The sequence below is a fragment of the Atta colombica genome, unplaced genomic scaffold (assembly GCF_001594045.1).
Source record: "Atta colombica isolate Treedump-2 unplaced genomic scaffold, Acol1.0 scaffold120, whole genome shotgun sequence".
Classification (NCBI taxonomy): domain Eukaryota; kingdom Metazoa; phylum Arthropoda; class Insecta; order Hymenoptera; family Formicidae; genus Atta; species Atta colombica.
In genome coordinates this window covers 763,053-779,860 of record NW_017259207.1, presented here as the reverse complement: position 1 = coordinate 779,860, position 16,808 = coordinate 763,053, and the positions used below count along the sequence as shown (strand labels likewise).

At 30.8% G+C, this 16,808-nt stretch overlaps 1 protein-coding gene across 1 annotated transcript in view; it reads left to right on the top strand.

Annotated features, from left to right (window-relative positions):
- Positions 1–435: 435 nt before the first annotated feature.
- Positions 436–16,808, top strand: part of LOC108694549 — an 18,867-nt gene continuing 2,494 nt past the window's right edge. The window contains exons 1-2 of the mRNA XM_018204114.1: positions 436–444; positions 5,724–5,970. Of these exons, the coding sequence (XP_018059603.1) occupies positions 436–444; positions 5,724–5,970 (256 nt within the window). The remainder of the gene's footprint in view (positions 445–5,723; positions 5,971–16,808) is intronic.

Here is a 16,808-nt window from a genome sequence, read left to right as displayed (position 1 = left end):
AATTTGATATATTTCTTGAATTAAATTAGAATTCATTGTTTTGATTAAATTAGCATAATTAAACATAATTAAATAGAAGCAGTAGTAATCTGCAGAAATGATTAAAACAACAATCAAATTTTAATAATATTATAAATTTAAGAGTGTACACGGACAATAACTGATATTGTCAATACTAACAAAATGACAATATTATTGGTGAAGTTTTTGATTCTTGTACAGTATCGTAGATATGATAGATATTATGATAGATATATTAATGATCGAGAATAAAAAAATTCAGATTATTATCAATATTCTATATCATTTCATCAATATTTTAATTGCACGATTAATAACATGTTAATATTTCTTAATATTGACAGTAATTATAAATCACAAAAGAATTTTTATCTTAGACTGGTTAAACGATAATTTAGAATAAATATCTGCATAATGAAGCAGGTATGTTCGATTAAAGTGTAATATAAAACTCAAAAAACAAGAAATTAGTGAAGGCATAGTTGGAAAATTACTTTAAAATTGTTTGGTAAAAAAAAATAAGGGCTAATACTGAAGTTAGTAAATTACTTTTTTGAATATCAATCAATTTTAAAAGCTTTTTTGTATGTCATCGAAGAGATGGTCCCTAATATAAAGAAATACAGCTTTTTTTCTATATGATCATGAATCTGTGGTAATAATAATAAATATAAAGTTTGTTAATAAAATGACTTTCTTTTAATGAAGTTCTTATTTAAAATTCTAATAATTAGACGGAGAAAAATATTTCATTTAATAATAGATGTAAACATATAAAATATATACTTCTACAATTAATTCAAATTCAAACAATCAATTTATACAAATGACATTATTTTAGTGCAAAAGCTAACAAATATATAACTGTACTTTTTATAACAAGACAGATCTCGGTTCAAAATAATGTTTTTGGTAATTTAAATATTTGCGATAAGAGAGGAAGGAGGAATGAGGTTTGTGCGTTTATGGAAAATTTAGAGATACGCGACTAATTCATTCGCTTATCTATTAGCGAGCTTATAACCCGATGGAAGATAAGGATAACACATTGAGCTGCTCTCGCATTATTAGCAAATATTAAAATTTCTAGTTTTCTGGAAATTCCTAGTTTTCTGTTTTTTGGTTTTCCGAGCTGATGATATCAGGTACATGATAATGAACGAGACAAAAAAAGGAGCTTAAGTATCGAAGATAGCAATGACAGGGGGCTGCGCGCGTACGTGCGTCAAATAAATAATAATTATATGTTGTGTATGCTGGAAATTTCAGTTTGCGGATCACACGAGCTGCTGCTTTCCGCGAATATCGATTTACGCTTTAATATCGAATACACATAAAAATGGGCAAAAAAAGGAATAATAAACATAGAGAAATACTTTCTGCGCGCATATAATAATTACAGTTGGCTTTCCGAGAAACTCTTAAGCAAAATCATATAATAATATAACGTATGGAAATCTATTTTACGAAGTTTGCAAGCGAGTGACTTTTTGCGGGATTAGGTTCAATGTCGCATACAATATGATGCGAATATGTTCGTCACGTCGGTTCAATTAACACGCTATCTTCTCATCCTGTAACAATTGATAAAAGCGTATGTAATTAAATCGATTCTCGCAACTGAATCCGTTATAATATAACAGTTCAGACGCGGCAATCCATCTTCCCGAGTGTAAGTTACGTAACTCACTCATCTGGCGAGATGAACGCGTGATGTAACTCGGAACTTCTATGACACGCAATTATATTCTACGTTTTAAAAAATAAATTCAATCGTTTCGTGTTATTGGATATAATGTAAAATAATCTTCTATGTGTTTATTCAATTTATCTTTATGCAGAAGAAGATATGTGCGATGATGATATATTCTTTTTGTCAATTTAAAATCAAGAAAAAAGAGAGATATTATAGCACTTAGAAAAAAGAGAAATGATGACAACTACAAAATTGTCAATTGAGAGGGGGATAGGCGAAATAAAGACCTAATTACAAAATCTTGATTTTAATCAAAATTATTACTTTTTTATTATACATAAATGGGTATAATCAAATAATTATGTAATGTCTTTAAGAAATTACATACTTACAATACTTCTCTATTACAATTAATATTGTATAAAAAAGCTAATTTCCGAAAAAAGAGCCTAAGTAGAATTGTGCCTTTATTTCCCTTAATTATATACAAGTTAATATAATTTTTTTTAATTGAATAAATTATTTTGTAGTTATTGCAACTATAAAATAGTTTAATATTTATTTTTTTATATTTTATATTTTTTTATATATTTATATTTTATTTATTTATATTTATTTATTTGTGTATATTAATTCTACATATATTCGTTCCCTTACTTCAAAAGTGACATAATTTAAGAAATGTGATTTTAGTTATACTATAAATGAGTTAGATAAAAATTACTCAATCATCAAAAGTAGACTAAGTATTTAATCTATTTCATAATCTATCCGCCAAATAACATTTGTGTCATCCTTAGGGTTTGAGAGAAATCGTGATGCCTTCTACAAAAATGACAAACACTTTTGAATTTTGTCGTTTTTGTAAATAAAAAGAAGCATCTTTTATAAAGAAGATTTAAAGTGACAGTTTTGATAACCGAAATTTGAAAAAGAAAATGTCTTATTTTAAAATTATTTTACTTTAGTTATTTTAATTAATCAAGATAAACTTGATTATATAACTCGAATTATGTCATTTTTGATAAATTATTTCGGGTTTGTTATAATTTTTTAAAATAAAAAAAATGTTATAGAATATCACAACTTAAAAAGTTTTTTAAAAGTTGTGAAACGAAAATAATGAAAATAACATTACGGATTATTATCCTAAGAGTATATATTCTTTTTATCAATATTATTACATTATTTCAATAATTATTTCAATACTTTAATAATTTTAATAATTTTAATAATTTTCTGTTATATGTTAAAAAATAGTTTTTCTCTCTTTTCTGAAAAATTAAAAAAATTTTGTAAATTATGTCATTCCTTTTAAAATAAGAGAACAATATAAAACTTGTACAATTATCATCTTTATAGTTGCCATCACTATTTTCCATGAATATAGAAGAAACGTAAGCAGAGCGCTTGTGTGATTTTAGACAATCGTATTGTTCAGTTCGCGACATAACGCGTTGTCAAATCGCGAACGCAATCGGAATATTCTGTTGACGCAAATCTGCATACCGCAATTTAATCAGCCCGCATCCGCCCGACGTCTTGTTCCGTCGTGCGGTCGTGCGTGCGCTTAATTAGATCGATTCCGCTATGCCAAATTCGTCTTGGCGCAGCCTCGGTTCGCCAAGACGTAACGATCCATCATGGTCTTGGTAGGCGCGTTCACCATTTAACCTGATTCCCGCTGGATCAAGGACGAAGATGAGCATTCCTCGGACGAGGGTGTCGCCACCGTTGATCAAGATTAATCGTATGCAAATTACGCGCTCGTCCGCTGGAGGATTCCGCGAGTTTTGGAGGACTTCCAAGACGAGAAGCAGCTACTGATGCGACAGTAAGAAAGAGCGTTTCTTCGAGATCACTAGCGATAATTGAAAAGAACACGGAAAATTCTGTTTGGTGAGAAATCGATAAGGATGCTCTCGATAAGGAACAGCTCTTGATATCGATTTTTCGAACGATGTGATATTCGGGAGATTATATCCGGAAGGATGTTCGATGTAATCTTTTTCGACCGAGCGGGATTGATCAATTTTTCATTGTAAAAAGATCTTTCATAGAAAAGCATGCACTCTTTCCACTTCCGCTAAAAATTTAATTTACGAGAATGTATGATGTCATGAAGAAAGCCAGTTGCAAACAGCAAACTTGCAAATTCTTTTCTTTTAAGTTCGGATTTTTACATAGCTTAAGGCTTTTTACAAGCTTAACAATGAGAAAAAAAGAGAATTATGATAAATATTTCTCAGTAAAATATGTCCATTCTCGTAATATAATTGATCTTTCATCACAAATAACCCTTTATTCAACGAAGAAATTTCACTGCAATTGAAAAATCTTTAATCCAAATGCAATTATTTCATATCCGCGTCTTCACGTTAAGTTCCATTCACTGTTTACCACTTATAATTAATTCTCGCAGAACTAAATAAGAGAATATCGTTTATTCATGGATTGTTTCAGATGATAATGAAAAAAAAAAAAGAATAAAGACAACATTTTTTTTAAAGTTTCTGTCTTAACATTTGATTGCATTCGTGCTGCATTCGAAATGATTAGGATTTGCTATTCTTTCCAAAACAAATAATGTTATCTTGTTCTTCACTTTAGTTTCAAGAGTCTCTAAGATTAAGGATTTTTAGGCTGAAAGATTTTTAATTTCTTTCTAAAGTATTTTACTCTCAAATATATGCAGTTAAGTCAGTGCATTAATATTAAGTATTGAGTATCTCATTGTTTGTACTTTGGACTCAAAATATTTCTTTAAGTTCCAATTACAGTTTAGTAAAATATTAAATAAATATTCTGATTTCAGTTTCGGTTTCTTGACTAATAAAGAATACTGAGACTGTAAAAATTACAGTTTTTTAATGATTATTACATTTTTTTCGATTATAATTACTTGCGCGGGGAGAAGTTTAAAGTTTAAAACAACTTTTTTTATCCTATTAAATTGTAGAAGAAAAAAATAAAAATTAAAGAATATATTATTTAATACAATGTTTTATATGTATGCTATATATGTGTGCAAGGATTCAAATCATAATTGCAACAACAACATGATTAAGCAAACCAAAAAGAGAGAAGGGCAAGGAGGAGAAAGAGTTTATCAATTCAATTAGTTTGTCTACAATTCAGAGTTTATCTTTCTTCTTCTAGTATGACTAAAGAATAAATTTTGAACTAATGCAATCAGTTCAGTTATAAAGAACAGATCTATTATATATTAATATCCGAAAAAGTGTAAACTAAAAATAATTTTACTGGTTTGGTTATAATTTCTGTATTATGAACTTTATTTGGTATCGTTTTGGTTTATCTATAAAAAGATTATAGGACGTTTTCAATTTCGATTTCGATTCAATCCAGATCTCTGGTTCGTATCATTTGGTAACTATAATAAATGGAATTTTACAATTCCAAGTTAGATCCAAGTTAATACGATTACTGATAATGACTTGAATATTCTTATTCGACAAATTTTTATTTAATCTTTTGATGATATTTCTTCTAAAAATTCTGAACTACTAAGTTTTTTGAAGTGTCTTTTAAAATATTTACAAAAAAATCTTATTTTTTCATTACAAAACTTTGTGAAATATGTATATTTAATAAAATACACATGTAATAAAGTAAAAATTATGTAATAAGTGATCAAAAAATTAGATTATCTTTTTAATTTTTCAATAAAATACAGATCATTTTTTAATTGTAGTTACTATCTTCCTAAGAAGTGTCATAGATATCTTTGATTAAAATTGAATTAATTACTCAGAGCACACAAAATTTTTTTTTTCTAAACCATAAAGAAATATCTGAGAAAGAAAAAAATTGGAAATTTTTTATCAGACCAAGATGTCTAAGGCCATCAGGTCATTGTCGATGTGATGAGTGTAAACCCGACATTAATGTCTGCCAGGCAGACTCGACAGACATAAGTAAATGATCGTCACTACGGATACGCACTAACATATACATTAGTCACGCAATGTGACGAGTGAGGTAGGTAGTAGACGGTATACATAGAGGTTCTAGTACCAGCGGAGTCAGTGTAAAACTGCCTTCTGTCCGTAACGTGTCGAACCATAGTCAGTCGGGTAAATCGTCGTACAGTTCGATCAGAATCCTTCTTCAACTTAAAAGAGTCCTACAGAGAGAAAAAGCGCGCGACGACTTCTGTCTGAAAACTTCCTTATCGCGAGGAGTTACGCCAGATATCCTTGAAATCCTCCACTCTGTTTCTGTACAGGAAAGTAAGTGCGATCGCTGAGAGCGAAAGCCTCAGCGATAATCGAATTTGACTTTTGATTGATTTAATAGATCAATTTTAATAGACCATTAGAAAATAAATTTTGTTGTTAATCCTTCATTATTCATGAGAGGTCTTGTCCAAGACAAGCCTGCCTGATAAATTCTCTAAATGTATGAATACTATTTATACAGTATTATATATTTAGCAAGATTTCTCAATTAAAAAATATTTTGGCATTTATCTTTATCTAAAAAATGTATAGAACATTGTGAATCTTCATTTAATTGTAAATTATCGAAGAGAACGATGAAAATTAATATAACATTGGGATGTATGTCAGAAACACTCCAAGTGAGTTAAATAAATTTTGCAAGTAATGTAAGGTTAACTGTGTTGTCGAATGTTATGTAATGCAGGATTCACGTAGAATTATGTGATGAATTTTTTGTTTTTATTTTTCGTTAATAACGGATCTCTCGTCACTGGAATCTGGATTTAACGTTGCACGCATCTGATGCGACCGCATGCATTCAATTAACGCGAATGTTCCTTCCGTGTTCTGTAGCAATTGATGAAGGCACATCTAATTAAATTGATTCTCGCAACTGAATTCTGAGATAACACATACGTAGACACGACACTTCGCTTGGGGATCTTTAATGAACGATTGATTTGATAAGTCGAATTGATCGCTTCTGAAATCGTCAAAAATAAAAAAAAAATATATATATCAAAGATATTAACAAATTAAATAAAAATAAAAATAATATTTAGAACAATTGCGATTTAGATTATGAAATATAAAATTGTTAATTATCGTTTTACACAGTATTTCATTCTATTTCACTTCGACAATCAGTCCTCAAGTAAGCCAAGTAAAAAGTTGTAGGTTGTTGATGGAATAAAATCGATATAAATCATATTGGCGGAAGTTATTATTTAATCTTTGCTCTATTTCTACTTGTTTTCTCTATTTCTATTTGTTTTTACGGATGTAATCTCTGCAATACGGGTCACGGAAGTGAGCGGAATATTGGAGGAAATATGCGAGTTTATGTATGCGTGCAGGACAATGCGGATGTCGACAGGTTGCTGAGACTTATCGGCGAGCATTATCTGGCACGATATCGGGAAGTGGGTGGCATGAGTCGGTCAGACTGCGATTATATACGTACGTGACCCTGGAAAATCGTATGCCATAAATTTGCGAGGTTGGACCCCGAGGTTGTAGAGGGCGCGTTACACGCGAATAAATCAAGGCCAGTGGGCAGCTCACACCAAAAAAATTCAATTAAACAAACAAATGTGTCATCGGACAAATGTTCAAAATGACTCATTCATCGGTGGACTTACAAGTAGATATTTGATAGGACCACTATTATCGAGCGAAGACAGAGAGATTGTGTATATGAGAAAGTAAGAGAGTGAGTGAATGAATGAATGAGAGAGAGAGAGAGAAAGAAAGAGAGAGAGAGATGGAAATACTAATCAGTAAAATATTTACTTAAGTAATTAGGTTAATTAGATTGAAAATTTCTCAGTCTATTAATTTTTCCACATCACGTGATGCATTATTCGCGAAAATGTTAGACGATTCTTATGTTAGATTTCATGATTAAAAACTGTTAAGTTTTGTAATAAAACTGAACAAAAAAGTTTTGAATTAAAATAAAAGTTTTTATTTCACTATTTATCTGAAAAAATAACTTAATTTTTTTCTTATTTTAATTTTTAACAATGAAATATAATATTACATTTTTATATTTTAAAATCTTTGCTCCTACAAAGTAAATATTTTATGTAAAGGCACTTTCACAAAAAACCGTTAAATTCTTAATCGAACCACAATAAAATTGACACGTTTGGTACTTTTCCCACTTTTAACACAACTTTAATTGGTATGAGAGCAATTATTAATGAAAGCAATTAGAAAAAAATTTGCTGAAATTTGTACACAGAAATGACGTAATGTTGAGGCCACTTGGAATAACGCAGCAATTATTTCTTTGTTTATTAAACCGGATATTTCATAATCTTTTGTGACCGTGCATAGATTTCCTTCGGATACGAAGACTTCGCGAATATATAGAAATAGCTTTTCTAGTTTTAGCTTCACGGTCGCATTACGCATGTTTCATGTTCGCGTTGATATGTCGTCTCAAAATAGCGATAACCAGCCTCAACCCGTCCAAGCTGAATAACTGACGTGTTAGATTTATGCTTTCTGCATGTAAACGGCAGCTCGCATCTTCCATATATTATACATTAATAACGCAACGTTGCGCCAGATTGTTGATTATTGTTCAATTAGTAAATCATATAATTTAATTTCCCGCCCCGTACATTATATAACGTTTAAGCGAATATTTCCTAATGGAACCGCATTTCATCTAATTAGGTTAGATATCAAATATTAATTAATTGACGGTATAATTTTGACCGGAGCGCATAGCAAACGTACGACGTCACGAGAATTGATTTGAATTTGATTTTTGCATGAATTTCCCACGCAAATTTGCCCGATCGTCATTTCGTCGGCAAATAATTGATAATCAAAATTAACTATCAATGTAACGACGTTAATTTCTCTGCGCGATTCGCAGCTGGGACTTTAAATGATCTGACGCGACCGAAAACATCGGCTAATTCCCATCGCGTATTTACCGAGTGTAAACGCATTTTTCACATCATGACGTGGGCTTTATAAAAAATGTGGTTGCACGCAGCCGGAAAAAACTTCGAAAAACAAACCGGCAATGAATTTTACGTTGTTGTGAGTAATCGAGTGCACTTTTACCACGTTATTCGATGATCGCGTTCAATCGGGAATGCGCTCAAATTGCTATTTATGCAACTTTTGACCGTAAATTTTGCGAGAAACGCATTATAGTCAGATATAATAGTGGGGATTGGTTTTTTTTCCGTCTCACGTCGAGCAATGCTTATTCGCCTCTATTAAAAACCTTCTAATAAAAATCTGGAACTCGAGTGTGTATCTTAACACATATAATACAATGATATTCCGATCCTTTATTGTATATACGAATCATTTATAATATTCCTGGATTAATTTTCATTTATATTTTATAAATATACAAAAAATTAATAAATAATTTTTATATATATTTTAACATTTCCATAAAGTAAGTACATAAATGTATTTTTAAAAAAGTATAAGATATTATTTAGTCAAATTAACTCCTATTTTAAAGAAAATAATTGTGTAGAATATAAATTGTGTATTAAGGATGAAAGTTACAAAAAATGAACAAATTTATTAAGTTAATAAAATTATAAATATTTTAATAATTTTTTGCTCACTTCTACAATATTTCATTTCAAGATATACAATTGATTTCTTGAACACAACATTTTATCAAAACTATGCAAAAGGATAAATAGTCTAATAATAGTAATAATATATAGATTCTGATAACAAATAATTTTATCAAAATATTACTATTATTTCGCTCTAACTTACACTATGTTATTCTATAACCTCAATTAAAGTTAAATAATTTTTTCTTTATTTCTTTCTTTCTCTCTCGGCAATTGATAAAACATGATAAATTAAAATTGACTCTCTTGTTGTTCAGACACTAATTAGTCTCACTCTATAACCTTAATTAAAGTTATAGAGTGAGACAGTATAAATTAAAATGAGATAGTATATACAATCAGAAAAATACATACTGTAAGTAAATGCAAAATAATTACTTGTATGAAGTATTATATTTCAAAAGTTCATGTATCCGCAAATCTATCAAAATTCATCAAAATTCGAAATATATTCTAAATACTATAATAAATTTAATACTTCAATTAGATCATTGAATTAAAACAAATCCGATTTATTTATTATATAAAGTCTTCGAAAGAAAATAAATTTTTATTGAGTACATGATAATGAGTTTTCCAAAAATTTGTAATAAGTTTTAAGACTTATTAAAAAAAATATTCTTTATTAAAGATATATTAATCATTACTTGAAAGAAAAAAGTAAACTAAGTAATGACTTCTTAGTAATAGAATGGTATTTTTCTGTGTATTCAGAGAGATATGTGTATATATATATATACACATATATACGCGCACGCACGCACACACACACACACACACACACACACGCACGCACGCACACACATACACACACACGCACGCACGCACGCACGCACGCACGCACATACACACACACACACGCACGCACACATATACACACACACACACACACACACCTCCCTACGTATATACACTGAAAATACATATGCTTTTACATGGATATTACATGTTTATGACTGGAAAATTAGTTAAATATGACTAGGAAATTTTCTTTTCCAGATTTTTTAAAGTAAAAATACATATTAATGGTAAAATACATATGAAGGTAGTACTTTTATGTAAAAATAACTTGTAGTTTTAAATTTAAGCGGTATTTTTATAAGATATAAACAAAAAAAATAGTTTCATGTGAAATTACAAAAAATGGAGTTTTACATTTACTGTATGATTATTGTAGATCAGAACTCAACACACTAAAAAAAAAAAAAGATAAGAGGCAGAGACGCGCGGCAAAGAAATTAGGTCTGCTCGTCTTTATATTTTACATTTTGTATATGAAATTCAATGTTCAATGGAATTCCAAAAATACATATTGCATGTGAAGTTAATATAATTGTATAATTTGTAATTTTCCATGTGGATTGCAATATTACATGATTATGCTAGTAAGATCGTGAAAGATTCAGTATAATCATATAAATACTTCTTTCAGTAAGCGTGCGATCATAGCTCAGCGTTAGCATGTTAGATTAATGTTCTAGAAGTCATAGATTTGAATTCCGCCGATATCATATATGCGTTTTCAAAAATTATAAATATGCGAAGTGTAAAAACGTTATAATTAATAAATTATATTTAAAACCATAAATTAATTCTACATATGAATAATAAAAAAATAGCATATGTTAAAATAAAAAAATTTTTTTTCTTATATCTGAATTTAATTCCTATATATTTAACGTTTAATACACGTATAAAAATTAGTACATGAAGCCATACAAGACGGCCATAGAAATGAAAATTATATATTTCTATAGAGGCATATACGTCTATCATACCAACATTATATTGTACACGTGTTTCTAGCGCAAGACATTATTTTATATGTAAAATTCCATGTTCAATGGAATCTTGAAAATACATATTGCATGTAAAATAAATATAATATAGGCTGCGATATTATGTGATTATGCTGGGTCGGAAAAACCCAATATAATCATGTAATTTCACACAAATATTTTTTTCAGTGTATTTTTCTTTTTCGTAGAATTTTCGGAAATTGATAAAATATGACGAATTAATCGAAATTGATTACCTCTCATCCAGATAATTATTAAAGGATCTCTACAGTTTCTTTTAGCATCACGTTGAAAATGCGTCTGAAACGCGGTCGAGTGACGTCATATTACCGAAAGAAGACGAACGAAGCCTTACGAGAGGAGGATTTCAGAGTCGAAAAGAGACAGCTCTGTCGCTAGACGTTTTCTCGACATCTATCGCGCTCATCTTGTTCCGTTCTCCAAGCCTTCCTTCCGGATTCGACTCCCGGTAGTTGGCCCTTTCGAGATCTCAAGGTGGGAAACGCGAGATGCATGTGTCGTGGGTGGTTTAGAGAAGTCGGGGGATCTTATTGAATCTGCTGTAATCCGCGAGCGCCCGACGTGTACTCGGATGCTTTTGACAGCCCTCCGCTTTGCTCTCGCGGGCGAATTATATTGATTATATGACGCAATGCCGGCTTTCTCAGAACGATATCGATTTTACAGCGCCCTGTCGACGCCGTGCCGTAGGCCTCGACGAGCGGCCTGATAAGTAAGCTTTGATAGTGGTAGCTAGAATTTCGTGCGCTAACGCCCGACTTCATCAACATGATTATCGTTGAGTTGTTCTTGCAACGCGAAATAATTCTGGCTTGTTAAATGTAGAAATTACTAATCAATTTATTTATCCCTTTTTTCAAGAATATAATAGATGAAGAAATAGATATATGTTAACAATCAAGTTCTAGTAAATTAGCACATTGGGTTTTAAAATTGTAATATTGATAGCTAATTTTTATGTAACGATTTATTATCTCCTTATAATTATAGTAATTTACATTATACTAATATACTAATTTAGGTCCGACTTTCGAGATATGAGAAAAAACATTTTTTTATATTTATTGAAATTAGAAAACAAATCGAAAATAATTTAAGCGTTTAATGTCTGTCTTTATATGACTATGAATCGATTTCACGTATTAAAATTCAGCGATAGTGATAGCATAATGTTTGTTCATGTTACTTGAAATTTCTTATAAGAACTTAAAACGAGATAAATATAGTAGGTATATTCGGAGGTTGAAAAGAGAGAGCGAAGATGCTGAGTTAAAAGTATAAACAACAAATTTACGATAATTTCATTTCAACATTCTTGATATTTTCTCATTTATCATCAAATTCTAGTAATGTTTATCTTGCTCATTTATTTATTATATTTAAATTATTCAGAAAGAATTGCTATATCTTAAAACTTGATATATATCAAGCATTATTTGTTATCAAAATAATGTCTTTAATCATATGACAAATAACGTCAGTTTGTTTGTTAGAATTTTAAAAGTGACATGCTACGTCTTAAAATTGATATACTTATTGTATCTTAAAGAATTCGGCCTGGTGGAATTTTTCTAGTGGCAGATTCAAATTTATCGCACCAAAATCAAAAAAACTTATTTCTTTTTCTTGCATTAAAAAACTTATCTAAAATTTATAAACTAATGTCATTACAAAGTAAGAAAAGATCAAGATTCTTGTTGCATAAGTTGCAAAATGTTGTAAAAGAAGGGCCTTGGATTTAGCGAAGGTAATTTCAAAAGTATCGATCCGTCAAGCCGTTCCGTCAAGCGTGTTGTAACGGCATGCCGTAGGCTTACTGCAGCATACAGGAAGGGCAAGCCTGTATATATTTCGCGATCTATATATCTGAACGGCAACCAGAAAACAAATCGCCCAAGCAATCAGTAAGACTTGTGTGTTCGTGCGCAACTCGCGCTCCCAGCCGGACTTTGAGATTCTTTTCGTTTATGCGAGACCATGGGGAATTCTTTGGAACAAACTATCGATCGCAACAACTGGTAGGTTTCTCCGGCTGATGCGAGTGAATCCGGCAGATGCGATACCGCGATATTCTGATAACCGATATCGCGCCAGGGAGTCTTTTTCGGTGTCGTATTTTTATATTTTTATGGTATTGATAGGGAACATTGACAGAACTCATAACATCGAGGCGCGATGTAATCGAATTTGAACATTGTGAAAGGAAAATGTGATGAAGAAGGCGGATTGCCTTTGTAAATTCGTTTTCTAGCCACTTCAAAATCGATTTTTCGACACATTGAAGACAAATAGATATTGTAGTAAAATTAAAAAAAAATAACAATTTTGCTTTTCAAATAAATATTCAGTGACATTAACATTAGAACTGCCAAAGCTATCAAAATGACTAGTTTTTTCTTTAATTTGTAACGATGCATTTTTTGAGGTTTTCTTTCGTTGCAATATATAAATGATTAAATTGGTCAATTTATTGTTCCGCTTTATTCCTTTTTTTAAGGATGTAAAGTCATTTTCCATGACTTTTATTGGAATATGTAAAAATTAAAAATAATTAAATTAATTTATTATTCACCTTCATCCATTGTTTTGAAGATATATGTAATAGTAAAAATAGATAAGTATATGTTAACGATCGATTCTACTAAATTAGCACATTTAGTTTTAAAATTGCAATAATGATAGTTATCTATTTCATATTATAGCTTCTGATGTCACATTCTTAGATTTTTATAATATTGATCAATATTAATGTGTGTGCGTGTGCGCGCGCGTGTGTGTGTGTGTGTGTGTGTGTGTGTGTGTGTGTGTGTGTGTATATGCTGTGTAATAACGCTCTGGTATGTTGTACTTCGTAAGGAACATTATGCTTCATAAGGAATTCATCTTCAATAATGCATTCTTTGAATTTTAAGATAAGATGCCTATAATTAAATATTAAAACATTTAAAACAGAAAAATCTAATTTCCTACAAAAATACCCCGCGGAATAAATAAAATTGGTATATCAGGCTTTGGAAATGAGCAGCTTAATAAAAATAATAAGTTTATATTAACTTTAAGAATAGCCAATTCATTTGTTTCAAGTTAAAAAATCTCTCACAAATATAACTATTTATTAAATACTTATAACTTAATATTTTTAAACCAGACTGTGTAATGTGCTTGTGTCATTGGAATTCTTATAATAATAAAAACACTAAGATATTTGAAAAGTATATTAAGGTGTGCGGACAAGTTTAAATGTCACTTCTCTGCCTTTGAAATATTTTGTGAGAATGTAAATATTATGTTTATATATCGATGTTATGTAAGGCGCTTCGTTAATATTTTACGTAGCAATGAAAATATAGGAAACAATTCTATGCAATTTGTATATTTTATACAAAGTAAACAATTCTATAATGTTATATAAATACATAATAGTTGCTACTGATATAAATCAATATTCTCAATTATTAATGAAGCTTCGCTGTTTAATAGTCTCATTATTCGAGACCCAATTATTGGACCTACAAATCAATATCCATTGTCATTAATGTAATATTAATTATCATTTAGCAGAAAGAATGATGAATTATCCACAGAATTAACAATTAAATAAGAATTTTATCAAATAATTATATATCAACTAATTTGAGTTCCATTGTATTCTGTTAGAATAGATATGCAAAAAGTGCACTTACCTGATTGTAAAAATAGATTATCTAAATAAAAGAAGATTTTTAAAATTAAATCTTAATTTAAATATTAATTTATTATATAATTTTAAATTAATATTTAATTTTAAAAAGTTATTTAAATTGAATAATGTGTGTGTGTATGATTAAAAAATTAATTTAAATTACTTTAAGAATTTTAAACTTCTTTTTCTTTCCTTAAATTAAAAAATCTTAAAAAAATAATGATATTAATATCCTGCATAAAAAAAAATTAAGATTAAAATGGCATCGGTGCAATATAACTTTTTTTTTAAGTAAGATGTCCTAAAATGCATTGATGTTCTAAAATGCACTTTCCACGAAAGTTTCGCGATTCTATGATGACGTAGGAATATTTCTTTTAGCAAAGGTGTTAAAACAACTGAGAAAAACGAGTTTGTTATTTTGTTTTTCGCGTTTTCACAAGACATCGCGACAAGAAAATGTGTCAGAGTTATGGAAATGTTGATATTTTTATTCAGGAGAGAAGGGAAATATGACGATCCCGCAATATTCAGTGTTTCGTCCATTTCTTTACACGTTGATGAACATTATGAGTTTACCGACATAGAGGCTTCTTCCTGCTAATATCGAATACCTACATCGACCATCATTACTCAAGCCTGGGCCTTTGTATAAAAGAACGATGATTAAAGAATTGTGTACCAGCCATCTGCTGCTCACGTACAATTTTGTCGAAGCTGCTTGTATATATGGAACAATCGGAATTATCAAATTTTATTTAAGTGCGACAACAAATGTAAAACGTGAGAACGTCGACTTCAGATATAAACAGATAATGCGTTCTTTGCGAGAGCTTTCTCGAGTGACTTTTCGCGACGTCCAGTTGAATTCCATGGGGAGATTCTGCTCACTAGACTTTACTTAATACTCGCCAACATCCGTAAGAGAAATGATCAACAATATCATAGATAAGCCCATATGAATAAAGTGACACGACCACAGAAATTGAAAATGCGGGGAATGTCGCGGATATGTTTCGTCTGTCTGACCAGATTTCTCGGTCGCAAGATGTTTAACTGAGATATTTCGAGATAAAGAAGAAGAATCGCTGCGGTCTGCATTTTCTCACGGAGAAGATCCCCGGCGTCTAGGCGCGCATCCTTCACGTATTTCATGGACCCCGGGGGCGTTTGCAGAATTCTTGTTTGCGACGGGGGAGGAAATCGGGGGAAGAAGGAAAGAGGATGTAGAGATGGAGGAGTGAGAATTCGCACAAGAGAGGAGTCGTCGAAGACTCGTCGACTTCTTCTTCGCTTCTTCGCGCGCAAAAGTTCGAAATACAGCCCCGAGGTGGCGAGTAACAGCAACGGCGGAGATGATTGATCGCAAAGAGCGCGCGATGCTCTTCGAACGCCACAATAGGAACCAGAAATATGAGACCGGAATAAAATTCATAGCCGTTGCCAGGGGAGACGTTAGGCCGCGATTGAGATGCAAATAAGAGCGAGACACCCGGTAGGCGACTTCGTGGCATCTGCGTAACTCATTCGTACCGACGACAGAAGCGTTTGTGGAAGAGAATTTTTTATGAGCTCAGGAAGCCGCTATCTGTGCTTCGAAGTTTTCAGTGTCTTCAAAGAAATTTTTTCGACGAGTAGAACGCTCGACAAGGATCTTCATTCGTATCACTAATCAACTGTTTATTTAAAAGCCGCGTAAAGAATATTTTAGGAAAGTAGGCTACGCGAAATGTATAGAGATCGATATCTATTTTAACCTTCAGCTGACATGCGACGATTTTGATTCTCTTCCTATTCTTTTTTTAATTTTAATTTACCGTACAATTATTTTTATTCCACATTCAGAAAAAAGGTACGATGGCACACTTTAGTGCCAACTATGTAAGTTTTATGTGTAAAATTTATGTACATAAATGAATAAACTAAGATAGAGCAGGGCTAATTGAGCTAAGGAGCAAGTTGGGAAATGCAAATGTCTAAATAATTAAAATATATATA